The sequence below is a fragment of the Tachyglossus aculeatus genome, chromosome 20 (genome assembly GCF_015852505.1).
Source record: "Tachyglossus aculeatus isolate mTacAcu1 chromosome 20, mTacAcu1.pri, whole genome shotgun sequence".
NCBI classification, from domain to species: Eukaryota; Metazoa; Chordata; class Mammalia; order Monotremata; family Tachyglossidae; genus Tachyglossus; species Tachyglossus aculeatus.
In genome coordinates, this window is record NC_052085.1 from 26868400 (window position 1) to 26893600 (window position 25201).

The 25201-nt window shown below is 45.6% G+C and overlaps 2 protein-coding genes and 1 long non-coding RNA gene across 4 annotated transcripts in view; 1 reads left to right on the forward strand and 2 right to left on the reverse strand.

Annotated features, from left to right (window-relative positions):
• The window catches only part of CEP295 (centrosomal protein 295), a 125273-nt gene extending 103465 nt beyond the window's left edge, over positions 1–21808 (reverse strand). The window contains exons 1-2 of the mRNA XM_038762101.1: positions 21533–21808; positions 14411–14576 (exon numbers count right to left, since the gene is read on the reverse strand). The gene's annotated coding sequence lies outside the window, so the exon portion shown is untranslated. The remainder of the gene's footprint in view (positions 1–14410; positions 14577–21532) is intronic.
• The window catches only part of LOC119941583, a 31413-nt gene extending 9324 nt beyond the window's left edge, over positions 1–22089 (forward strand). The window contains exons 2-3 of one of the 2 annotated variants that reach the window (XR_005455227.1): positions 6580–6764; positions 21981–22089. This is a non-coding gene — a long non-coding RNA (uncharacterized LOC119941583). The remainder of the gene's footprint in view (positions 1–6579; positions 6765–21980) is intronic. The other variant, XR_005455228.1, reaches the window with a different exon arrangement.
• Positions 22090–22426: 337 nt separating this feature from the next.
• Positions 22427–25201, reverse strand: part of DEUP1 (deuterosome assembly protein 1) — a 76750-nt gene continuing 73975 nt past the window's right edge. The window contains exon 12 of the mRNA XM_038762104.1: positions 22427–22587. Within this exon, the coding sequence (XP_038618032.1) occupies positions 22549–22587 (39 nt within the window). The 3' untranslated portion in view covers positions 22427–22548. The remainder of the gene's footprint in view (positions 22588–25201) is intronic.

The window sequence follows — 25201 nt, forward strand, 5'->3', positions numbered from 1 at the left end:
TGGAGAAGGAGAGAAGGGTTTTGAGGAGAGGAAAGATGTGGGCTGAGAGCGACGCTTCAGTAACATCAGTCAATCGATCATATTTATTGAGCGCTTACTGGGCACAGAGCACTGCACTAAGTGCTTGAGAGAGTACAGTATTGCAGAATGGGTAGGCACATTCCTAATACCTAACGTTGGAGAAGCAACGTGGTTTAGCGGAAAGAGCCCGGGTTTGGAAGTCAGATGTTGTGGGTTCTAATCCCGGCTCCGCCGCTTGTCAGATGTGTGACTTTGGGCAAGTCACTTAACTTCTTTGTGCCTCAGTTACCTCATCTGTAAAATGGGGATTAAGACTGTGAGCCCCACGTGGGACAACCTGATTGCCTTGTATCTACCCCAGTGCTTAGAACAGTGCTTGGGACATAGTAAGCACTTAACAAAAAACATAATTATTATTATTATTATTAATACATGCAGCAGTATGGAGCCTACATTGGAGTGGAGAGAAGCTGGAATAATAGTAATAATAATTAATAATTATGGTATTTGTTAAGCGTTTACTTTGTGCCGAGCACTGTTCTAAGTGTTGGGGTAGATATAAGGCAATCTGATTGTCCCACGTGGGGCTCACTGTCTTAACCCCCATTTTACAGATAAGGTAACAGAGACATTAAGAAGTGAAGTGACTTGCCCAACGTCACACAGTAGACAAGTGGCGGAGCCGGGATTAGAACCCACAACCTCTGACTCCAAAGCCTGAACTCTTTCCACGTTGCCACTCTGGAAGCAGGTTAATGCCATAGCGTAGCCGTAGCACAACCAGCTCATCGTGGGCAGAGTATGTGTCTGTTAGGTTGCTGTATTGCACTCTCCCAAGCGCTTAGTACGGCGCTCAATGAATACGACCGACCAGAGCTTGGACCAGGGTGGTAGCAGTTTGGAAGGGGAGGAAGGGAAATGTGTCGGCTAGTGAACATCTTCTCTTCTAAAACCTTTTCCCACTGTTCTGGCCAGCTTAAAACCTACATTCCACCACAGCACCACTTTATTTTCTTTGCCTTTCTCACCACTGACATTTCCCTGCAGAACTCCCGCAAGGATTTTATTCCGTGTGCGCTGTGTCCCGTGGAAAGCTTGCTGACGCAGACCACCTCTAATAAGCCAGCTTTGGCACAGCTGTAGTCTGTAAACACGGGAGGGTTGACATGTACAGACCTCGCCTTGGGAGGGAAACAAGCATCAGGCCGGACTGTACCCACCCTGGGGCGCACGGTAACTACTGCTCCTTGTCAGCCGTGCTGAAGAGAAGGACATTTCCAAAAGGCTCAGGAGACATATCCAAGTCGCCTAATACATATCCGGTGAAACCACCAGCAAGGAACGGAGGCGGTTGGCAGGGAGGGGAAGAGGAGCCGGAAATTCTGCTCCTCTAGATACAGCGCTCGACTGATTTTTGTTTTGATTTTATGTCCTCATCCTTTTCTAACAGGGATATTTGTTAAGCGCTTACTATACAACAAGCGCTGTTCAGTGTGCTTAATGCCAGGGTATCTTCATCATCAATCATATTTGTTGAGCGCTTACTGTGTGCAGAGCACTGTACTAAGCGCTTGGGAAGTACAAGTTGGCAACATATAGAGACAGTCCCTACCCAACAGTGGGCTCACAGTCTAAAAGACTGTAGGGTAGATGCAAGATAATCAGATCAGATACAGCCCCTGTGCCTCATCTACGGTCTAAGAGGAAGGAAGAACAGTACCGAGTCCCCATTTTACAGATGAGGAAGTTGAGGCGCAGTGCAATTACATGACTTGTCCAAGGTCACGTAGCAGTCAAGTGGCAGAGCTAAGACTAGAACCCAGGCCTTTCGACTTCCAGTCCCGTGCTCTTTCCTCAGGCTGCCTATATTTCCTGTACATCTTTTTTCAATTGCAGTTGATTTTTGCTTCCCTTCTCCTTCCCCTTTCCCCTGCTTACCTCATTCATAGGTCTCCCATGCCAGATGTGATTGGAGTCCCAGAAGCAGGAGATTAATAGTGGGGAGTGGAGAGGACCCAGATAATGAGGAAAACTAGAAGGACTTTACCCGTTTAAGAGTCTGTTTTGGTGTAGTTTTAGAAACCGTTCACCCCCTGCTGCTGGGCCGTCAGCTTTTGAATCCTTCTGCACAAAAAGTCTGCACAAAAAGTCCCAGTGCCCGTGGAAAATGTCAACGCAGCTTCCTCGAACATTGTTGTAATGATACCTTGTTTTTGGTATAGCGCTGTGATTTTTCCTAAGCATTGTCATAGCCATTATCTCATTTTATTTTCACCACGTCCCTATGAGATAGAAGGAGCAGGTTTTTCTAACCTACGTTTTACAGATGCGGAAACTGAGATACGGAGCGGTTACGTATCCGGAGGGCCAGGAGCAGAGCTGGGGCAGGACCCGGGCCTCCTGACCCTCAATCCCATGTTCTTTCCATTAAACCACACTGCCTCTCATTGTACGTTATTTAGAATATAGTAATGATGGCATTTGTTAAGCACTTACTACGTGCCAAGCACTGTTCTATAGCAATCGCTACCCAAGTGGATAAATTGAGAAGCAGCGTGGCTCAGTGGAAAGAGCCCGGGCTTGGGAGTCAGAGGTCATGGGTTCTAATCCCGGCTCTTCCGCTTGTCAGCTGTGTGACCTTGGGGAAGCCACTCGACTTCTCTGTTCCTCAGTTACCTCCTCTGTAAAATGGGGATTAAGACTGTGAGCCCTACGTGGGACAAATTGATAATCTTGTATCCTCCCCAGCACTTAGAACAGTGCTTGGCACATAGTAAGCACTTAATAAATGCCATTATTATTATTGAGCAGCTTTTTGTAGCAGTGCAGCCTTGTAGATAGGGTTAAAAAACCTTGGCTTGGTTCCTTTTAGGACTCATTCCAGGTCTGTGTTAATTTTCAAGGCTATAGGAACATTAAATTTGAATTTCTGACCAGTAGTGGCTAGGAAAAAGCTCTTTATCCCAATGCCTGGGTGAAGTTTTCTTTGGCATTTCATTTCCTCTGGGGTATTTCAGAGGGAGGTGCCTATCATTTGGATGACTGGCAGAGAGTCAATAAATACACGTGCTGATTGCATCACTTCTGGCTCCTTCTAACCCCTTCCCACCCTGCCTAAAGTTTGACAGCAAATACGTGATGCTGCCCAGCTGGTAGTGTTACCTCCTTGTGAGGACGTGACTGGATCTATCGTGCTCTGTGGGAGTCAGAAGGTCATGAGTTCGAATCCTGGCTCCACCACTTGTCTGCTGTGTGACCTTGGGCAAGTCACTTCTCTGTGCCTCAGTTACCTCATCTGTAAAATGGGGATTGAGACTCTGAACCCCACATGGGACAAGGAATGTCCCCAATTCGATTTGCTTGTATCCCTCAGTGCTTAGTACAGTGCCTGGCGCATAGTGAGCGTTTAACAAATGCCACATTTATTATTATTATTATTATTTCTAACAAATGGAATTATTAATTAGTTAATTAAGGGAGTAGTTTCTGAAGACAGTTGTGAAAAAGTGGATATGGACCTAGAATTCCCCATTGTTTCCAGTGGCTTCAATTCTTTTCTGCTGTTTTTTTAGGATTTACATTGCTGCTTCTAGGTTTTCTGCTCTCTCCTCCGTTAACCACCCCTCCACCCACTGCACTCCCAAGTCTTCCCTTCCACCCTCCAGAGTCACCCAGATCCAACTGGAGATGAGGATTCTTGGCCAAAAAGCGAGGAAGTGTTAAAAATGTGTTGTTGCTAGATTTCTACAATGTTTACATCTTTTATTTTTAGATTACGTACTGTGGCAGCAAAAGGCTTTCCTAGAGGAGTTTCATTTGTGTAGTGGGATGATAATTAATCAATGGCATTCATTAATTGCTTGCTCTGTGTAGAACGCGTTACTAAATACTCGGGAGAGTACAATAGAGATGATAACTAGCCAAAAGGCTTCCACCAATCAGTGTCAGTCAGTCGGTTGTATTTATTGAGTGCTTACTGTGTGCAGAGTACTGTAATAAGGGCTAGGGAGAGTATAATATAACAATATAACATAACAGAGTTGGGTAGACACTTTTTCTGCCAACAGTGAGCTTGCAGTCTAGAGGGGCACGGGGGGAAAGACGGTGGCAGAAGAAGTGGGAGGTGGTAGCTACTATCCGATCTGTCCTGGGTCCTTCGTCCTCAGTGTTTGTTTGGTCAAATGGGTCCATGGTATTTTTTGAGCACTTGCTATGTCCAGAACACTGTACTAGGCATTTGGGAGAGTATAAAGAACAGAATTAACAGATACCTGCCCCGCCCAAAACGATCTAAAGAAAACTGCCTTCTGCGTAGGCCCATTGGCTACGCTTTTTCAGCGGCCTGTGATGGAGTTTGTGATGGGGCCACTGGAGGTTCTGAGTGGCTAAAAAGGATGATGGAATGGGCAGGCAAAAGAGGGATTTTTGTGGCTCTGTGTTGGGATGTGATGGTTGCAAGGTTGCAAGAAAGCTGCCTATTCCTGCCCATTTTCCAGGTAGAATGAATGGGCTGGGATTCTGTAGTTATGGCGTCTCATTTGTCTATTTTGATGCTATTAATGCCTGTCTACCTGTTTCGTTTTGTTGTCCGTCTCCCCCTTCTAGACTGTTGTTGGGTAGGGATTGTCTCCATCTGTTGCCGAATTGTAATTTCCAAGCATTTGGTACAGTGCTCTGCACACAGTAAGTGCTCAATAAATACGATTGAATCAATCAATCAATCAATCAATCGATTGAATGAATTACAGAGAGAAGTCTGGAATAGATTCCCTGGATTTTCCCCTGCCAGAACTCACATCTCACTACTGAAATAAAGTGCATCAAGGGAGAGAGGGGGAGATGTAGCTGTCGGCCTGCATTCAATCAGTTAATCGACAGTAGTTGTCTAGAGCTTGGGAGAATACAGTACAACGCAGTTGGTAGACCAGTGCCTGCCCACAAAGAGCTTACAGTTTAGAGAAGGGAGACAGACATTAATTTAAATCAATAATTCATAGGGTAGAGGGCCACTGAAGTATCTAGGAAGGAGCGAGGGGGAACCAAGAGATATTTATTGAATACCTACTGTGGGTCAAGCTAGATACTCTGTGTTTGAGAGAATGTACTAGAGTTAGAAGGCCCAATTCCTGCCCTGGAGGGGCTTACAATCTGTCCCGTTGCCTGTGTTTTTTGTATAATTGTTAAGAATTTGAGGGTCCTGCTCTACTCCATTTAATTTCTAAGGAGCCATCCAAAATGTTAAGACCCTTAATTAAGGACCACATTCGTTTTTTTTTCTTCATAGAATCTAGGTAATGGTGGTGCTCAATGACTGTTTTAACTTTTTTTGTGAGGCATTAGAGTTTAATATCCACACACCATTGGTCCTTTTAGCCTGTTTTCCCTTTTAAAATGGGGACGCTTGTGTAGAATTGACTAGTTGCTGCAAATTCAAGACACCCCCAGAGCTTGGTTTGAAAACATCTCTATTTTCATGAATTGAGGTTTATGGACCCTTCTTATCTTCTATCTCCAGGGAACATTGGATTAACAGATTAGGCTAAACTGTTTGCTGGTTGTGCTCAGGATTGGATATTTGGATTTTTTTTGGATTTCACCTGATGTGTATCTGAGCTGCAGAATTGCCTAAGTCTTAAAGCACGCTGGATTTTCTCTGGTTTTCTACATCGGGTAGGAAAGATTTGATTTATAAAATGAGTGCATTGTTGAAGAGCTTAAGGGTATTCCTACAGATGAGCATACTCTCCAAAATATAAAATTCAGAAAACCATAAAAACCGTGGTAAAATCATTGTGATCATCTGTTGGCGTTTCCTAGCCCGCAATGTTGGATTTCCCACCTTTGAGGCGTGTCTGCAAGGATCTATTTTTTTCCATATTCTTGCTTCCTTTTGTTTCTGGGGGCAATGGAGGCTGGCGTTGTATGGAAACACTTTTGAGGAAGTTTTAGTTTCGTTTGTGTTGTCGGAGTAATTGCTTTTTCCCTTGGGTGAATTTATTTTTTTCATCACTTCAATTGGATGGTCTGGGGCTACAACAGGAAAGCGGATAGAGACAGCTACAGTATCACCAGTGGAAGTGACCACGTGATATTTTTGGCTTTCAGGAAGAAATCTCTGCTTTTTATAGCACACACACATTAACAGGATCATTTGAGCTTGTTTCAGGGATCTTGTCTTGAGCTATTGAAGTGCCCAGAAGCTGGGTGAGATGAGAAGCTTGTGGCAAAGCCTGTCGTGAAAGGATGCACTTAATTTAGGAAAGTTTCTCATTTCCTGGCTTTCCCCTCCATGCTGTTGTAGCAAGATAGGGATTGTTAGGTATCCAGGTGTGTAAAAACAGTACATTGAGTCTATTTTCAGTTCTGCCTATGGATAAAATTGTCCATTGTTTTTTGCAAGTTGACCTAATCCCTTCTTGAATTTATCCAAATCCTGCCTGAATCTGCATGCATCAGTATTGTTGCCTGAAGAAAAATAAGTTGTCATCAATTCACTCTAAAAGAAAAGCAATACTTTATCCTCCAACTAAACGCCGTGCCATTTTGCCGTTGATACAGGTGGTAGTCTTCCTGAAGTCCTGAAGATTGGAAGAAAATAAACCAGCAGCCGACAAACATCTGGTAAATACCCCCCTGAAGTCATTCGCTGAGTTTCAGCTGCCCTACCGTCTTCTCAGAATTAACTCTGGAAAAATAAATCACTGACGTGTTGGCTATCCACGAAACCTGACCAAGTCCCAAAGGTACTTTTTTTTAAAACATGGTATTTGTTAAAAGTGCTTACTATGTGTCGAGCACTCTTCTGAGCACTGGGGCAGAGACAAATCAATCAGGTGGTACACAGTCCCTGCCCGACATGGGACTCACAGACGATGGAGGAAAGAGAACAGGAATTCAATCTCCATTTTCCAGATGAGGCAACTGAGGCACTGAGAAGTTAGGTGATTTGCCCAAGGTCACACAACCTGCAGTTGGCGGAGCTGGGATTAGAATATAGGTCCTCTCACTCCCAGGCCCCTGATCTTTCCACAAAACCACTGCTGCTTCTACTTCAGAGGATATCCTTAGCCTCTGACACTTTTAAATGCTTTTCTCTCTCTTGGTTTTAGCCAAGGACAATGCCTTTCTTTCAGAAACCTACCTCTAGGTTTTAGCAGAAGCCCAGTCAATCAATCAGTTGTATTTATGGAGTGCTTACTGTGTGCAGAGCACTGTACTAAGCTCTTTGGAGAGTATAGTATAACAGAGTTGTTAGACATATTCTCTGCAGAAAGTCTAGAGGGAATTCGAAGTCTTTCTTTCAGAACCTGTCTACCTTATGAGTCATTCCAATCTTTAGAGGAGCGAGGCGTGTGCCTAAACTTAGCAGGGCAGAAATGTGTCTCGTGCTTTTTCCAAGCACTTAGTACAGTGCACTGCAGTCAGATGCTCAAAACATAGCATTACTACTAGAAGTACTACTTTACTGAAATACATTTTTATGGTTGTAGATACCTTAAAGGTGAGCCATGAGCAGGTCCTGTTTAGGGATGTAGGAGATAAGATTCTGGCTGCTTTGATCGGAAGATGTCAGTTCTTTGACAGCAGGCAAAGATAAGTGTTTTCCCCCCTAACAACCTAAATTTTCATGGTTTCAGGTCCAAGCCTCCATCCCCTCTCTTCTAAATTTCTCTTTTCCTGAAAAAGTGCGCCTCTCTTCAATTGTATTTTCAGCCTATTAAGTCCAGAGGTCAAGAATTAAGCTTAATTGTAAATTTTGTAGATACCATCTTGGAGTTACCATCATTACCTAGTATAGACAATCAGCTCACTTTATTATGGGCCCTGCCTCATTGATCTGCTTTAAATTGTCCTTAGTGCTTGGGTTTAATACATTTGCTTACTGTTAGTAACAAAGTAAGATAGGACCGGGGAATCTTTTGTGGTGTTAAATTCAGCTCAGTGGTAGAGGGGCTTCCAGAGGAGAGCTACCTTAAAACAAACAAACACCAAGATAAGTGAGGGAAGGCAAACATTGACAAAAGCAGAATTGTGGACCTTGGAGTGTCTGAGGACATCAGGGATCCACCTTCCTCAGAAGGGAATAGTTTACTGCTGATTGCGAAGCAGCATGGATTAATAGAAGCAGCATGGATTAATAGATAGAACAAGGGCCTGGGAGTTAGAAGGATCTGGGTTCTAATCCCTGCTCTGCCACTTGTCTTCTCAGTGACCTTGAGCAAGTCAACTATCTTCCCTGTGCCTCAGTTACCCCATCTGTAGTCGTTCATTCAATTTATTCAATCATATTTACTGAGCGCTCACTATGTGCACAGCACTGTACTAAGCACTTGGGAAAGTACAATACAACAATAGAGACAATCCCTGCCCACAATGAGCTCAAGGTCTAGAGCGGGGGAGACAGACATCAAAGGCAACTTCATGGGGCTTCCCTCACCTCCTTTGGGGTGATGTTGGAGCTGCAGATTTCAGTGTATCCCCACCAGGTGCAGGATTTAGTCCATCAATGGTATTTATTGAGCGCTCACTGTGTGTAGAGCAATGGAATAAGCACTTCGAAAAGGATAATTCAACAGAGCGGGTAGACACGATCCCTACCCATAAGGAGTTACAGGGGAAGGCAGTCAGAACTATTAATTACAGATAGGGGAAATGGTAGGATATAAGGATAAGTGACTCCTGGGCACTTGACATCTTGATTTTCTTTTGGAAATCCTTTTTCATTCTTACCCCTTCCCCCCCTCCCCCTCCAACCAAATCCCCAAAATTCCAGTAATCTCATTCTCTTGGTGAAGAATCATCCATGTGGTACATTTCCTAGTTTTACTCCTTTGGTAGCAGCCTGATTATTTTCAGTTTATCTACATAGAACTGCAGGCCACCTGCCAGTGCAAACTCTTAAAAGATTAAAGTCCTCTTGACTGTGTCAGCCTCTTCTCCTTTTTGGTTTTAGGGGCTTTGTGCTCCAAAATGCTCTTCACAGCATCCTCATCAAGCTCAATTAACTAGCAACTAGCTCAATCCAGCCTTTAATATCCCTGTCAATAAAAATCCTAGCAGATGTTGAGCTGAACTTCCCTGAACTTTGTACAGTCATTTGGAAGCTCTGATTCTTCTATGACGGACTGTTTCTCTCATCTGCTGGCATCTGTGACCTTTTCTCCTTTTGTTTGAATTCTGCTTCCCCAAATTCTTCACATCTACCCTTTTGGAGGCCTTACTTCAACTTTCTAATGTTGACCTTTCTCCTCTTGGGAAACAGCATGGCCTGGTGGAAAGCGCACAGGTTTGGAAGTCAGAGGACCTGGTTTCTAATTCTGACTGCCACTTGCTTGCTGTGTGACCTTGGGCAAGTCATTTAACTTCTCTGTGCCTGCTTCTGCAACTGCAAAATGGAGATTTAATACCCATTCTTACTCCTACTTAGAATGAGCCCCAAGTGGAACAGGGACTCTGTCCGACCTGATAAATTTGTATCTACCCCCAGAGCTTAGAACAGTGCTTGACACCTTGTAAGCGCTTAACAAACACCATAGTTATTATTGGGTTAAATTAGTTCCATCCTTGCTCCTTTCCCTCTTACAAACTGGTACTTGTTTTCCCCAGTTCAAATTCAGAATAAGTCCAGGAACTTCATCTGCCGTTTTCCCTGACTTGGAAACTACTATTACTCTTTGTTGACGTGGCTATGAGAACAGAAGCTTACGACCTGCCTTGTTTCTAGTATGTATTGTCCATGTTTGGGGGAAAATTTTTAAAAGTGCAAAATTAGTACCGTCCAATAAGATGAGGCAATTGCTTAATTTGTTTTTCCTTCCCAAACACGCATCGTAGAACCGCTACTGTGATGGACTTTGGTTTTTTTTTATTATTTTTACTGATTCTGCTAGTTCTGAAAGTTCCCATCAGTGAGCCGTATACACAATTAGCTTGGCTCGATAAATTTTAGTTGATTTTTTTCTTTCTCCACTGGTGCTTTTGAAATGCCTTCTGTTTTCTTTAATGCTCTGCTCCTTTCATTTCCCTACTTTACTACGTTAGTTTGTGGCTTGTCTGGCTGATTTTGTTTTGTCCCCTCTTCAAACTTGAGGGCACTGAATTTTGGTTTTAGCTTCTTCAATTGTTGCTTTAAAGTTTTCCACGTTCTATTGTTGATTTCCCTTGAACCGTTGAATTCTATCCAGCCTGTTCATTTTGCATTCCTTCTGTACCTCCTTTCCCAAAGTCTTAATATTTTCTTTCTTTCCCGTCCTTCTAAAGAAACTGAGCAGTAATTTAGCCCTTGTGTTCTGAAGACTGGATCTTTGGTGCCCTGCAATTTAACTTTTCATCAGAGTTGCCTGATTAAATTAGATTTTTAAAAAATATTCCTCACCTTCATTACTTCTCTGGAATTTCTTTATGGTTTTTATCTGTGTCATCCCCTTGCAGTCTGTAGAGACGAGGAATGCTTTACTCAACCCCAAAACCTACAAATTATGGACAGTAGCGAGACATTCTTTTCAATAATAAAACATTGTACACAGCCCATTTTCTAGGGAGTAGAGGAAAAAGCATGGTATATAGATATTTTGGGAGCCTGCTGTTTTGTAACTTCTAACGCCTTCAAACCTCCTAAAAGCTCCTGAATTTTTTTCAGGTTCAACCTCTAGATTCAATCCATCAGTGTTATTTGTTGTGTAAGCAGAGCAATGTACTAGGAGTTTGGCAGACAAGCTTCCTTGTCCTCCCGGAGTTTCCGATCTAGAGATTCCTGAACATTGATATAATGGTGATATTTATGTAGATTTAAGTTGATTTCGTAGAAATCAAGTGATCTCTAGGAGGACTGGCATGCGTTAGAGGGTTTGTTCAAAGCCAACAGAAGACATTGGCAGAAAGACCAGCCACTTTTCATTTGATGTTTCGTTTCCCAGATGACCTAAAGAGAAGTAAAATTTTATGTGTTTATTAGCCAGGCTTGTTGGTTCTTGGCACAAAGCCACATGACTCAGAGTCAAACTGGCCTAATTTGGGGGCGGGTAGACAGAAAAACATTTGCCGTTTCAAGTTGTCCTGTTACATCAAAGCCTCCAAACATCTTCAGCCTTACTACGTTCCTGCCAGATCTCAAAAATTAATTGGTTTTCGAGAAGCAAAGCATTGAGTGGCTCCACTTAGAAAACCGCCGGCGTCCGGAATGCCGATTTTTTCTGGTATTGCTCTGAACTCGGATTAAGAAAAATCCTCTGATTCTGAGTCTTCTCCACATTTCAGCCCAAAGCTGGAAAGCGTTTGGTCGGTAGACACCTTCCCTGCACACAGTCACAGTCTGTCCTCCTTCAGAGCCCGCTGGGAAAACCACCTCCTCCAGGAGCCTTCCCTGATTAATCTCTAATGATAATAATAATAATAACAATGACATTTGTTAAGCCCTTATTATGTGCAAAGCACTGTTCTAAGCTCTAATCTCCTCACCTTATCTCCAGGTCAGCCCTTCCACACCGCCTAAGCACTCAAGTATTCATGACCCGTGTAGCACTTATGAATATAATATCATAACTGTGACATTTGTTAAGCACTTACTGTATGCCCAGCACTGTACTATGCACTGGAACAGATACAAAATCATCAGGTTGGACTGAGTCCCTGTCCCATGTGGGGCTCACAGTATTGAATCCCATGTTGCAAATGAAGAAACTGAGGCACAGAGAAGTTAAGTGCCCCAGGTCACACAGCAGGCAAGTGGCAAAGCCAGGATTAGAACCTGCTCTTTCTCCTAAGCCAAACTGTTTCTCTGTATAGTGAACTATATACTTTATTACTTCCACTTATTTTTCATTTATTGCCCCCCCCCAACCCTTCTTCCCTCCCACCAGATTGTAGGAAGGCTCCCTTCAGGGCAGAGGCTACATATTCTAATTTGTACTCTCCCAAACACTCAGTGCACTACTCTGCGCACAATAGGTGCTTAATAAATACAAGCGATCTCAAGGGATTTTACCTGTATTCGCAATCCCTTCCTTACAATTTGCTTCATTTGCTCCTCAGTTTCTAGCTGCACATCAATATGCTAGCTGTTTTCTCCTCCTGCCACCAACCTCCTCAATTTTGAAGTCTCAATTTCTCCCAGTGTCACCTACTACTGGGGGCCTATTATTAAAGTAGAATCTACTGCAATTACTCCCCAATTGTCAAGAACGGGGAAAATCTTCTGCTGTTTTCAGTCTGTCCAATTAGGCGATCCGCAGGCTTCTAAAGGTTGAGTGTCTGACTGTTAAGTTTTCATTCCCGTGCTTCCCGCACTAGGAAAATAACAGTAAAGAAGACTATCAGTACCCCAGCTCTCCTCAGCAAATATTGAGGGTGGAGGTGGGGTGGGGAAAGATGCTACCCTGTTGTCGTGACTCAGTGGCACCCATTTCCTTATGGATGGGGAAAGAGATTGGGCTGTAGAGTCTAGAAACCTGGGTTCTACTCCCCTAGATTGTCACCGGCCTGATGGATAATCTCAGGCAAGCCACCAACTCTTCTTGGCCTCAGTTTCCTCATCTGTAAAATGGGGATAAGACACCTGCTTTCCTTACCTGTGATATGGTGGTCCTGTGTGAGGCAGAGATTGGTATCTGAGCTGACCATTATTGATCTATCCCGGCACACAGGTAGATGCCCTTTTTATGGTATTTGTTATGGTTAAGTGTTTCCTCTGTGCCAGGCACCATACTAAGCGTTGGGGGAGATACAAAATAATTGGGTTGGGCACAGTCCCTGTCCCATATGGAGCTCACAGCCTTAACCCCCTTTTTACCAAGGCCCAAACAAGTGCACCCTGTACTCTGGGTGGTACAGGACTTGAGAAACAGTGTGGTCTAGTGGAAAGAGCCTGGTCCTGGCAGTCAGAGGACCTGGGTGATAGATACGTCAAGCTGTTCAGGAACTGGCTCGTGTTGGGAGAAATGGTTCCCTAATTTTCCATCTCGTCATACCTGTTTTCCCCCTTCCTTATCCTAGGATCTTCCCGTAGGATAGGGACTGTATCTGGCCTGATTACCTTGAGTCTACCCCAGCGCTTCTTACTTAGCGTTTAACAAATATTATCATTGTTTTCATTAATATTAGTATGTGAGCAGACATATTTTGGGGAATGGGATTTCCTTTGGAAGAACGTCTGGACTCCTTGCAGCAAGCAAGCACTACGGAGCCCACCCCTAAAACTGTCCTTCCTCCTTCATAAGGCAAAGAACATCGGTGTGTTCAGTCTGAGGGTTTTCTTTTTTTCCCAGCAGACCTGGGGAAAACAAAACAAAACACCTAAGCCAGGCTGATCAGCTTTGCGTTGTTTATCTTCTAATCTTTATTTTTGTGGGGACTTAATTGAGATGCAGCAAGTTTAATTAGTTTACATCGATACCACGCTGTCTTAAATTAGGGGTAAACTGAGAGACGCCAACAGGGATTTGATCAGTTTATCTGGTTGTAGCTAATAATATCCCTTCCCCGTGTCCCCCATCCCTTCTGTAAATCATTTCAAGTGGGCAGAGATGCCTGGCTTGCTGCTGGACAGAATTGTTTAATGATGGTATTTTGAAGCGCTTTACTGTGTGTGCCAAGCATTGTACTAAGCACTGGGGCAGATGCAAGATAATCAGGTTGGGACACAGCCCCTCTCCCATATGGGGCTCACTGTCTGAAGTTCAGTAAGGAGACCCAGCTTTTAATGAAAAGGCTGGCTATTGAATGACGTTACAATTTATCCATCAGAAGAGGAGTCAGGATGCACAGAGTTGGAAATTCTCATCAGAGTGACAAGAGGGACGTGACTCTGGGCATCTCCCTCTAGACTGTACGGCTGTTGGGCAGAGAATGTGTCTACCAACTCTGTTTTATTGTACTCGCCCAAGCGTTTAGTATAGTGAGTGCTCAATAAATACCGTGGGTTGGTCGATTGATTCCTGAGAGTTTCAATCCCTGCCTGGGCCTCGTTTTGGGGAATTTGCGAACAAACCCCTCAGGATCTTAAAGAGGCAATGTTGCTACCAAGAGCCCTTTTCTATGAGCAGGACCTAAGATGAGATCACACAGGCACAGAGACCGATCTGACAAAAGGGCACAAAGGCAGGGCTTTGTTTTTGGCCTTCTGTAAAACGTGGTCATCAGAAGGGTGATCGTAATAGGCCTATTGGTGGTCCCTGTAATGTGGGTTGCCCTTGTGTTGCACAATTTACTCTTAGTGTTTTGAAATAATGCAAAAGCTAATTAGGTTTTGGAGTTTACTGTTCTCCTAACATGAAGCCAGTTACTGCAGCTGCAGAAGATTTCCATAGAAACACCATTACCCAAACTTTACCTGCTCTGTATCACAGGCACCTGAAAACCAGCATTGTAATAACCGTGGTATTATCACTGGTACCTGAAAAAAGGCATCGATCTTTTCTGTCGTCACCGTGTGGCCTTCCTGAATTCCGTTTGTGCGCAGCTTGAGGGCGTTAACGCTGTTATCTCAATGGTCAAATTTCCTGATTTTTGCGAAGTGCTTTCAAGCTGCAGATCTGCCTCCATAGGACAAGAGAATGGTCCTGAAAATGATAAAATGGAATTTGATGTTCAGTTGCGGCTTATTATCTTTGGACTGGAAATATCTCGTGCTAAAGCACTCCAGGGGGTAGGGCTGCCCCACCGGGTCCAGGCTTGTGAGATTGGGAAGGGCTGGCACAGCTCTGAATCCAATCTGGAATCTCTTCCTCCCTCCCCATGCCTCCCTTTTCCCACATCCCTCCTCCCCTGGCTTCTCTCCTTTTTCCCTCTCCCCTCCCTTCTCTCTCCCCCCCCCCCGCCCCGTCCTGTTGCGTCCCTCCTCCCTTCTCCTTACTCCTTCTCCCATCTCTCCTGCTCTTCAGCCTCCTCCCCTGTCCACCATTTTCCATCTCTCCCTCCCCGCATCTCATTTACTGAGCATCGTCCATGGGCTGAACACTATATAAGCTCTTGGAAGACATGGAAAAGGGATAAAAGCAGATGATCCCTGCCCTCAAGGAGCTGACAGTCTAAAGGGGAAGACGAATAGAAATTAATTGATGTATAGATTTTAGATAACAGCATGAGTGAAAATATAAATGAGAAGACATATGGTACATCAGTTGATAATTAATAAACAGATAAGCGCATAGAAGGCTGAGGGGATAATGTGACCATGGAGGTCATGCTTGGCATCAAGGAGGGGAGGGATTACATGGGCATTTTCTAGTGTTTTTAACTTTAAATCCCTCTCCACTACCCCATCACCACTGCCCCTAGCAGCCGTTTAAAAGGGCCATAACCCCATTAAATTCGGCCCCAGCAGAAGACATTCTATTTTTATCAATCAGTGGTATTCACTGAGCGCTTACAGGATGCAGAGCACTGTACTAAGCCCTTGGGAAGGTACAATATAATAGAGTTGGTAGACGTGATCGCCGCCCACAGGAAACTTTCCATCTACAGGGGAAGGCAGGCATGAAAAGATATTACAGATAGGGGAAATAGAGGAGTAGAAGGATACGTTCCAAAGTGCTCTGGAGCTAAAATGAGTATCAAAATGCTTAAGGGGTACACAGCCAAGGGTATAGTCAACATAGAGGGGAGGGCTTAGTCAAGGAAGGCTTCTAGGAGGGGATGTGAAAAAGACAGAAAAAGACACGAGCAGTTTACAGCCTAACATTTTATAACCTTTAGATATGATCCTGTATGGAGGCTGGGAAGCAGATTGATTGGCCTAGTGATAAGAGCGAGGACGTGGGTTCTAATCCCAGGTCTGCCACTTGCCTGCTGGGTGACCTGGGTGTAATCACTTAACTTCTCTGGGACTCAGGTCCCTCATCTGTAAAATGGGGATAAAACACCCATTCAGCATCCCTCTTTGACTGTCAGTCCTTTGTGGCCCAGGGACTGTGTCCGATCTGAAAATCTTGTTTCTACCCCTGGGCTTGGCACATAGTAAGCACTCAATAACATTATTATTATTATCCTCTCTAAGCCACTTCTGGCATCTTGATTCCAGTTTCCTAGTACTATTCCGATGAGGAAGGACAGAGAGGCGGGTGGCCCTCAGTCTTTTGTCATTGAAGAAGGTGCTGCTTTCAGCATTCTGGCCAGGCAAAACCAGAAAGGCCAGTTAATGGCTTGCAGTCTCACTCTGCCATTTCCCCAGTGGCTAAAGAAGATATACTGTATCTCTGCTCCTCCAGCCATTAGAACTGTATTGAAATAGCTTTTTTCTTTCTCTCTTTTTACTTTTTTTATTCTTTCCCCTGACAGCCTTGGCTGACTGCAGTGGCTTTCATTTTCTGAATGCAGCGAAATGATTTCGAGTCTCTCGAAGCTGTACTTACCGTAAATGTGGTGTGCTGGTAATGGTGGGGCATTTTGTCTTTAGGTATATAATCTGAGAAAACACCTCGACTCCCTCCCACTCACAGGACAAGGGAGGGTTGTGATTGCAAAAGTGAGCTGGATAATTCTGCAGGTATCGTGCATTCAGCTAGGAGCTTTTCCTCTCCCAAACAGGGTCAGAGGATCAACTCATAATATTTTGATACAGGCATTTGCAGTGCCACCAGAGAATCGATCTGAAACTAGCTTCTGGTTTAGCAAAAAAAAAACAGGGGTCAGAACAAGCCTGATGCAGTAACGCTGATTATGTTCCAGGGCTCAACTTTCCTTTGAATCAAACTTAATCAAATTTCCCCTCTATTCTGTACGCTCATTGAGGGCGGAAAGCATGTCTACCAACTCAGCTGTGTTGTACTCTCCCAAGTGCTTAGTACATTGCTCAGTAAACATTATTGATCGATTAAAGTGGTCTCAGACATTAGGTTCATACCCAACGCCCCCCCGCCCCGTGTGTGTGTGTGTGTGTGTGTGTGTGTGTGTGTGTGATATGCACTACCACCTTGTCTAATGAGTCAGACACAGGGGGTGATGGCTCAAATTTTTTTATTGTCTTTGCTAAGTGCTTACTATGTGCCAGTCTCTGGGGTAGATACAAGATAATCGGTTTGTACTACTACTACTACTAATAATGATAATAATAATGATAGCTTTTATTAAGCGCTTACTATGTGCAAAGCACTGTTCTCAGCGCTGGGGAGGTTACAAGGTGATCAGGTTGTCCCATGGGGGGCTCACTGTCTTAATCCATATTTTACAGATGAGGTAACTGAGGCCCAGAGAAGTGAAGTGACTTGCCCAGAGTCACACAGCTGACAATTGGTGGAGCTGGGATTTGAACCCATGACCTCTGACTCCAAAAGCCTGCTCTTTTCCACTGAGCCACGCTGCTTCTCTTAGTCCCTGTGCCACATGGGCTCACAGTCTAGGTTGCAGTGTTGTTGAAGAGGCCTTCCCAGGACTAAGCCCCACTTTTCCTCATCTCCCACTCCCTTCTGCATCGCCCTGACTTGCTCCCCTTCCTCTTCCCCGTTTCCCAGCCCCAAAGCACTTTTGTACATATCTGTCATTTTATTTATCCCTTTGCTCTTCCCCCCTCCCAGCCCCAAAGCCCATATGTACATATCTTTCATTTTATTTATTTGTATTGATATCTGTCTCCCCGCCTCCAGACTGTGAGCTCTACTGTGGGCAAGAAATGTCACTATTTATTGTATTGTACTTTCCCAAGCGCTTAGTACAGTGCTCTGCATACAATAAGCACTCAATAAATGTGATAGAACGAATGAGTGGGCAAAATTTATGCACAGAAACCCCTAGTCTTCCCATGAAAATGCAAAACACCAGCCTTGAGGCCTTTGATCTGTCAGCTGGATGCTGGTAGGAAGGGCAGCAGTTGTATTTACATGCAGGGCACTGTACTAAGCCCTTGGAAAAGTGGAACACAAAGAAGTGACGTGTTTTCTACCCACGAGTTTATAGTGTACCAGAGAGAAGACAGGTAAGCCTGGTGTGGGCAGGGATTGTCTCTCTTGATTACTGAATTGTACTTTCCAAGCACTTAGTACAGTGCTCTGCACACAGTAAGTGTTCAATAAATACGATTGAATAATAATAATGGTATTTGTTAAGCGCTTACTATGTGCAAAGCACTGTTCTAATTGCTGGGGGGATACCAGGTGATCACGTTATCCCACATGGGGCTCACAATGACTGAAAGAATAATATTTCTAACTTGAGTGATTGTAGGTAAGATTTAGTTGCCCAAGTGCTGATACCAGGGGGGTGTATTTATGTAAAGTCTAAAGGGGCAGTATCTTTTCCAAGATCCACCCAAGACGGCCTTAACCCTCCAGGAGCAGAGGAAGATATGGGTAAAAATAAGAAGCAAATCGAAGTTTGCATAAGGAGAGGGTTGATTTATGACGAGATAATCTGAAGGCAACTTTTGGAAGGAGACGGATGATGTCTTTTCCCGTCTTTTCATAAAGCACACCTAGCACCATTTCAGCAGAGAGAAATTTGCCAAAGACATGATTTACACATATCTACCAAGCCCCAGGAGACACGCTGTTTGTCTCTGCAAGCTGCAGTTTGCCAGGCTAAATTTAAACTAAACGCAGCAGGAGGTTAGTTTGGGGGAAAAGCACGGACCAGGGAAATAAAGAACTGGCCACCTCTTCGGCAAGAGCCTTAAATCTTTAATGTGAGTGGCTCCTACCAAAAGAGTCAAATTGACTGAGGCTCTAAAAGCCTCAAGTGATGATGAAGAGGAAATCAGGGTGGTGAGGCTGGGGGGTGGTCGTGGTTATGGGTGGAAGAAAATCCTTTCCATTTAGCGGGGAATGCTAAAAGATATCCGCCTGAATGCTAATTTTCCTGGGGTTCCCTGCTGGACTCTTGGCCTGATTGAGTCAAACTGACCATTCTGCTGCTGATCCTCGTCCTTGGGCTAGTTTTCAGCTCCTCGGTGGAAACAATCCAATAACCACTTTCGCCTGATGGATCTGGTTTTATTCATCATCAGGGGGTTGTGTCTGATTTGATTATATCGTATCTACTCTAGGCTTAGCCCAGTGCTTGGCACACAGTAAGCACTTTATAGTCAATCAGTTGTATTTATTGAGTTTTAGACTGTGAGCCCACTGTTGGGTAGGGACTGTCTCTATATGTTGACAACTGGTACTTCCCAAGCGCTTAGTACAGTGCTCTGCACACAGTAAGCGCTCAATAAATATGATTGAATGAATGAATGAATGAATGGTAGACAAACTCTTTGCCCACAGAGGAGCTCACAGTCGAGAGGTATTTACACATTATTTCCCAACTGCTTAATTAAGTGCATTGCATTAGCATGTACTCACAGATGCTGCTACTACCACAACTTTATACTGTCAGTTTTGGGGGGGCAGGGAATGTGTCTGCTTATTGTTATACTGTACTCTCCCAAGCGCTTAGTACAGTGCTTTGCACATAGTGCTCAGTAGATATGATTGAATGAATGAACTCAATCTGTTAGCTTCTGAGGCTGGAGTTAGGGGGTCCTTGGAGTTCAGACCAGTCCTGGAGGCTTATCTCCAGGAAGGATCGCTGGAAAAGGAAGTGGGGGAAGGAAATTGGGGGGGGGGGGGGTGTGTTGTTATCTGTCAATCAGTGGTGTTAAAGTACAACGGAGTTGGTAAACTCCCTGCCCTCAAGGAGCTTACCATGAAGTGAGGAGGGAGGAACCTAGGAGGAGGAGACAGTGATGGGGGTAGAGAAAACATTAGAATCATCCCAACCTCCTCTTTCCCACTTACAGTTTAGGTTCCAAATCTGGAACATAGCTTGGCACATAGTAAGTGCTTAAGAAGTACCATAATTATTAATCTTAATCAATCATACTTATTGAGCGCTTACTGTGTGCAGAGCACTGTACTATTACTATTTCCCTGCCCACAAGGAGCTTATAGTCCAGAGGAGGAAACAGACACTAATATAAAGAAACACAGTACGCCCATGTACGTAAGTGCTGCGGGGCTGGGAATGGGGTGAGTACCAAGTGGGCACAAGGAGCTTACACTCTGAGCAGTATATAGAATAACTCTCCACTTCTGAGAATGCCAGGCACGAAGTCCTTGAAAGAAACCCCCGCCGCCCACCACCAGGAAGAGCAAATGATTTTGCTCACAGCCCACCAGAACAAGATTTCTGCTTCCTCAGTGGTCTCCGATCTCCACTAAGTGTGTCAGCGGGGGCTGTTTGCCTCCGAACCCCCGCAGCCGCCTGACAGTGCTTGACATTTTAATTTCTTGCGATAGATGATGCGGCTGTCCTTATCCATCAACCCATCCCGGAGAGGAAGCTGCGGGACTGGAGGAAGTTGGTGAACTGTGGTTGACACGGGGAGCCTCGGTATTAAATGGGTTGGGTGGAGCTTAATGTTCTCATTCAGCCTCCAACAGTTGTGGAAAAAAAAGCCGGGAGCATTATTAATCTGCAGCGGGGCTGGGGGGGGTGGGGGGGGTGGTGTTGGTGACGTTCTGTGGGGGGTAATTCGGTTTTCGTTGTGCTGAGTGTGCAGGAAAGGGAAAGCCAAGCCCCTCTGTGGCTGGAGCTTGGGCCCGGGAGGCAGAGGGACCTGGGTTCTAATCCTGGCTCTGCCACTTGTCTGCTGTGTGACCATGGGTACACTTCACTTCTCTGGGCCTCAGTTACTTCATCATGTCACTCCCCTCCTCAAAAATCTGCAGTGGTTGCCCGTCAATGTACGGATCAAGCAAAAACTCCTCACTCTCAGCTTCAAGGCTGTCCATCCCCTCGCCCCCTCCTACCTCACCTCCCTTCTGTCCTTCTCTAGCCCAGCCCGCACCCTCCGCTCCTCTGCCACCGCTCATCTCCTCACTGTACCTCATTCTTACCTGTCCCGCCTTCGATCCCCAGCCCACGTCCTTCCCCTGGCCTGCCCTCCCTCCACACAGCTGCCAAGCTAGCTCTCTTCCTCCCTTCAAAGCCCTACTGAGAGCTCGCCTCCTCCAGGAGGCCTTCCCAGACTGAGCCCGCCTTTTCCCTCTCCTCCTCCCCATCCCCCCAGCCCTACCTCCCTTCCCTCCCCACAGCACTTGTATATATTTGTACAGATTTATTACTCTATTTTACCTGTACATATTTACTATTCTATTAATTTTGTTAATGATGTGCATATAGCTATAATTCAATCTGTTCTGACGATTTTGACACCTGTCTACGTGTTTTGTTTTGTTGTCTGTCTCCCCCTTCTAGACTGTGAGCCCGTTGTTGGGTAGGGACCACTCTACATGTTGCCAACTTGTACTTCCCAAGGGCTTAGTACAGTGCTCTGCACACAGTAAATGTTCAATAAATACGATTGAATGAATGAATGGATGAGTCTGTAAAATGTGAACTTAAACTACGAGCCCCATGTGGGACGGGACTGTTTCCAATCCGATTTGCTTATATCCACCCAAGTTCTTAGAACAGAGCTCGGCACATAGTAAGTGTTTAATGAATAACCACAATTGTTATTTGTTGTGTGGGTGTGTGTGTGGGGGGGGCATCCCATGAAGATGGAGTCCACCCCACCCATCTCAGCTCTCGCCCAACTTACCTCAGACTACTGGCCGCTGCTCTTATCTTGAAACCCGGTCTTCGGGTTCGCCGACCCGGAGAGGGGACATTGACCCGTGTGGAGCCGATATCAAGGGGTGGGCGAAGCTGCCGGTCATAGGCCAACTCTGGACCTTCTGGCCCCAGAAGAGGTTTGGCCAGAGGGAAGGGCTCAGGGCTACGGTGGAACCATCATTCAGTGTGGTCCGGTGTTCAGTCGGCTAAAATGGGGTAGCTCCCTCTCTCTGTGTGACCTTGGTTAAGTCACTTCACTTCTCCGGGCCTCAGTCACCTCATCTGTAAAATGGAGATCAAGACCGTGAGCCCCACATGGGACAGGGACTGTGTCCAAGCCAATTTGTTGTATCCATCCCAGTGCTTAGTCCAGTGCCTGGCACGCAGTAAGTGCTTAACAAATGCCATCATTATTATCATTATCTCGACTGCAGGTCTGCCAGCCAGCGGCACCAAGCCAACAGCCCTCCGCTTCGACACCCACCGCGGAACAGCACTCCCCGCCGCTTCCACCCGCCCTCGCCACCCCACCCCGCCGGAAAGAATGAGGCAGCTCAAGGGAAAACCCAAGAAGGAAACATCCAAGGACAAGAAGGAGCGCAAGCAGGCGATGCAGGAGGCCCGGCAGCAGATCACCACGGTGGTCCTGCCCACGCTGGCCGTCGTGGTGCTTCTGATCGTGGTGTTCGTCTACGTGGCCACGCGCCCCCCGACCACCGAATGAGGCAGGGGCCGCTCCAGCCTCACAACCCCGGGGACCTGTCCCACGAATGAGGAGAGGAGGGAAGAGAGAAAGCCAAAAAGGAAAAAAAGAAAAAAAAAATCACTTCGCGTTTTCTCGTTCTTAAGGCTGCCGAAACATGAGGGAGAGCGTCTCACCTTGCCTTCCGCGCTCCTCTTTCCGTGATTGACGCTACCCAGGTTCTCGTGGAAGGTCTAGGGAATGTATGATCGGTGAATGTGCCATACGCTTTATGGTCCGGTTCTTGTGCCTTTTCAGACTTAGAAATGGTGTTCTGTTGTTGTTTCTCTTGAATCGATCTGTGGTGAAAGGAGAAGTGCCATAAATCTGTACGAATCCGCTTTCGACTCATCCCCATTATCTGTAATGTAGTTCTCATGAATCCTTTGTACGTGTGTGCGTTCCACCACCTCCAAAGGGACTATATTTCTTCTTTGGGCTTAATGTGATTTGAAATACACCGACTCAAAAGTGAAATATTTATTTTTGGAATAAAGGAGATAATAGTCTTAACGCTGAATGTTTATCGTGTTTGCCCAGGAAGTTATACTGCAGGGTGGAGTTTACCTGGGGTTCTATTACGACCGCTGGCTGCTCTTTTCTAGTAGGAATAAGGATGGTGTTCATTAAGTCCTGCTTACTGTGTGCCAAGGATGGTATTAGCTAAGCTCTGGGGTACAGACAAATTAATCAGGATGGATACAGTCTCTGTCTCACAGGAGGCTCATTCCCTAGGTAGGAGGGAGAACAGGTATTGAATCCCCATTTTGCCGATGAAGGAACTGAAGCACAGGGAAGTTAAAGTGATTACCCAAGGTCACACAGCAAGCAGGTGGCAGGTCTGGGACTGGAACCCAGGACCTCTGGCTCCCAAGCTGTCCCCTACCCCTACCTCCTCCCCTTTCCTGTCCCCTCATTATCTTCCCCTTCTCTCTTCCCTTCTCCCTCCTCTTTCACTAAAATGACATTTTAAAAAAGGAATCACCTTCAGATTCAGAGAGTCTAGTGAGTGATAGAACGGTGACTTTCATTCATGTTCTTTCCCCTTCCCCATAGAGATTTAATTGGAATATCAGCATGAATAGTTACTTACATCACTGACCTTGAATTCTTTGTAAGTGTGCAAATAGGAGCAACCTGAAAGCTGCCTTGGGCTTAAAGGGTGGGTTTTTCGGGTTTTGAAATGGAAACATGCAATAAAAGTAAGTCGAGGATCCAGCTGACTTTTCCATGCAAATTCCCTCGCCCCTCTCCACCCCCTCCTCCCCAGGAAACTTTTTAACTCTGAAGATAAACGGCATTTTCGGCCCTGGCCTTGGAGAACCAGCGGGATAATTTCGGCAAGCTGATTTCACATTCTTCTCTTCTTTCTAAATCAAGTTCCTGCTAGCCAATCCTGCTTCTATGTTTCCTTTCCTGCCACTGCTGATTAGGGAGAGATCTGTGTGTGGAGAAGCGTTTTTCTAATCTCTCTTGCCACCTGATTCACTCCCTGATGGCCTAATCTATTCCCAAGGTTTTGGCAGAATGCAGAGAGGAGGAGGAGGGTGGTAATAAAGGTGGAGATTCCAATTTGGGCCCAGAGCTCTCTGTAATCAGCAGGATAGGAGAGAGACAGTGTGGACTGTTTATATAGTGGGATTCTGGTGGGTGTTGGAGTGTGGCGTTCCATTATATTTGCCTGGGCTGAGGCACTGGCCTGAGATTTTTTTTTAATGGTAATTGTTAAGCGCTTACTATGTGCCAGGCACTATACTAAGCACTGGGGTAGATACAAGCTAGTCAGGTTGGACACAACCCATGTCTCACGTGGGGCACCCAGTTGTAATCCCCTTTTTGCAGATGAGAGAGCTGAGGCACACGTTAGATGACTTGCCCAAGATCACACATCCGACAAGTGGCAGAGCAGGGATTAGAACCCAGGACCGTCTGATTCCCAGTGAAAGTATAAGCATCCCAACAGATATATTACTCCCGCAGGAGTTCCCTGAAGATGTTTTAAGACCCTCCCTGTCAGATCAGGCCCAAACGTGGCTTTGAGGCAGAATGGAATGATTAACTGGAGGCATTTCACCAGGAAAGCACGCTGAGGTTCCTGCTGCGAAGCATCCAACTCTGCTTTCCGAGAGAGGCTGATCCCCTTGGTGGGCTCACCATGGCCCTGACCCTGAGGGCTGATCCTTCAGTCGACAACCGAGTCCGTGGCAGAAGAGAAAGCCGTGGGAATCGGAAGCCCTGATGGTTTGCTCTCTAAGAGAGTTTTTGTATAAAGCGAGGTATCCCGTTGGGCAGAAGTGTTAAAGGAGATCTCCAGAGTTCCTCAGGGAGCAGTTACCTGCCTTCTTCTTCCTCCTCCCCTTTCTTTTCCCTCCTCCTACCCTCTCCCCCGTTCCTTTCAGCTCCCGAGAGTCATGCTATCCAGTCCCTGCTGTGGACGCACTCTACTCCATACGGGGCGGGAGAAATGACATCCGTCTGTGGGGAGAGAGAGTTTAACCTTGGGTACATCCTGCTGCAGAGGGTCGCCGGCAACTGCTGGGTCTTTCAGTCGAAGGAGCAGAAGACTTAAAGTCCTGGGGGCTCAGCAGACTGATCCAAGCTCAGGGACGCTCAGCCATCCAGTTGCCGCCAGTGATTCAGACACTGGAGATCCGGGACTGATCTGAGCTCTCCTGGCTGTAGGACCACCGCTGACGGAGCTAACGGCCTGACAAGAACGTGGACCAGGTAAACTCTTTCAGGGATGATATCTATTTACTCTGCTGTATTCCCCCACGGGCTCAGTACAGTTCCCTGTGCACAGTAGGCGCTCAATAAGTACCAACTGATTGATTAAATCAGGCCAGCCAGTGCCTGTTTCTGGTCACTGATGAGACGGGAGCCAATGCAGCAGACTAGGGAAGGATTGACAGA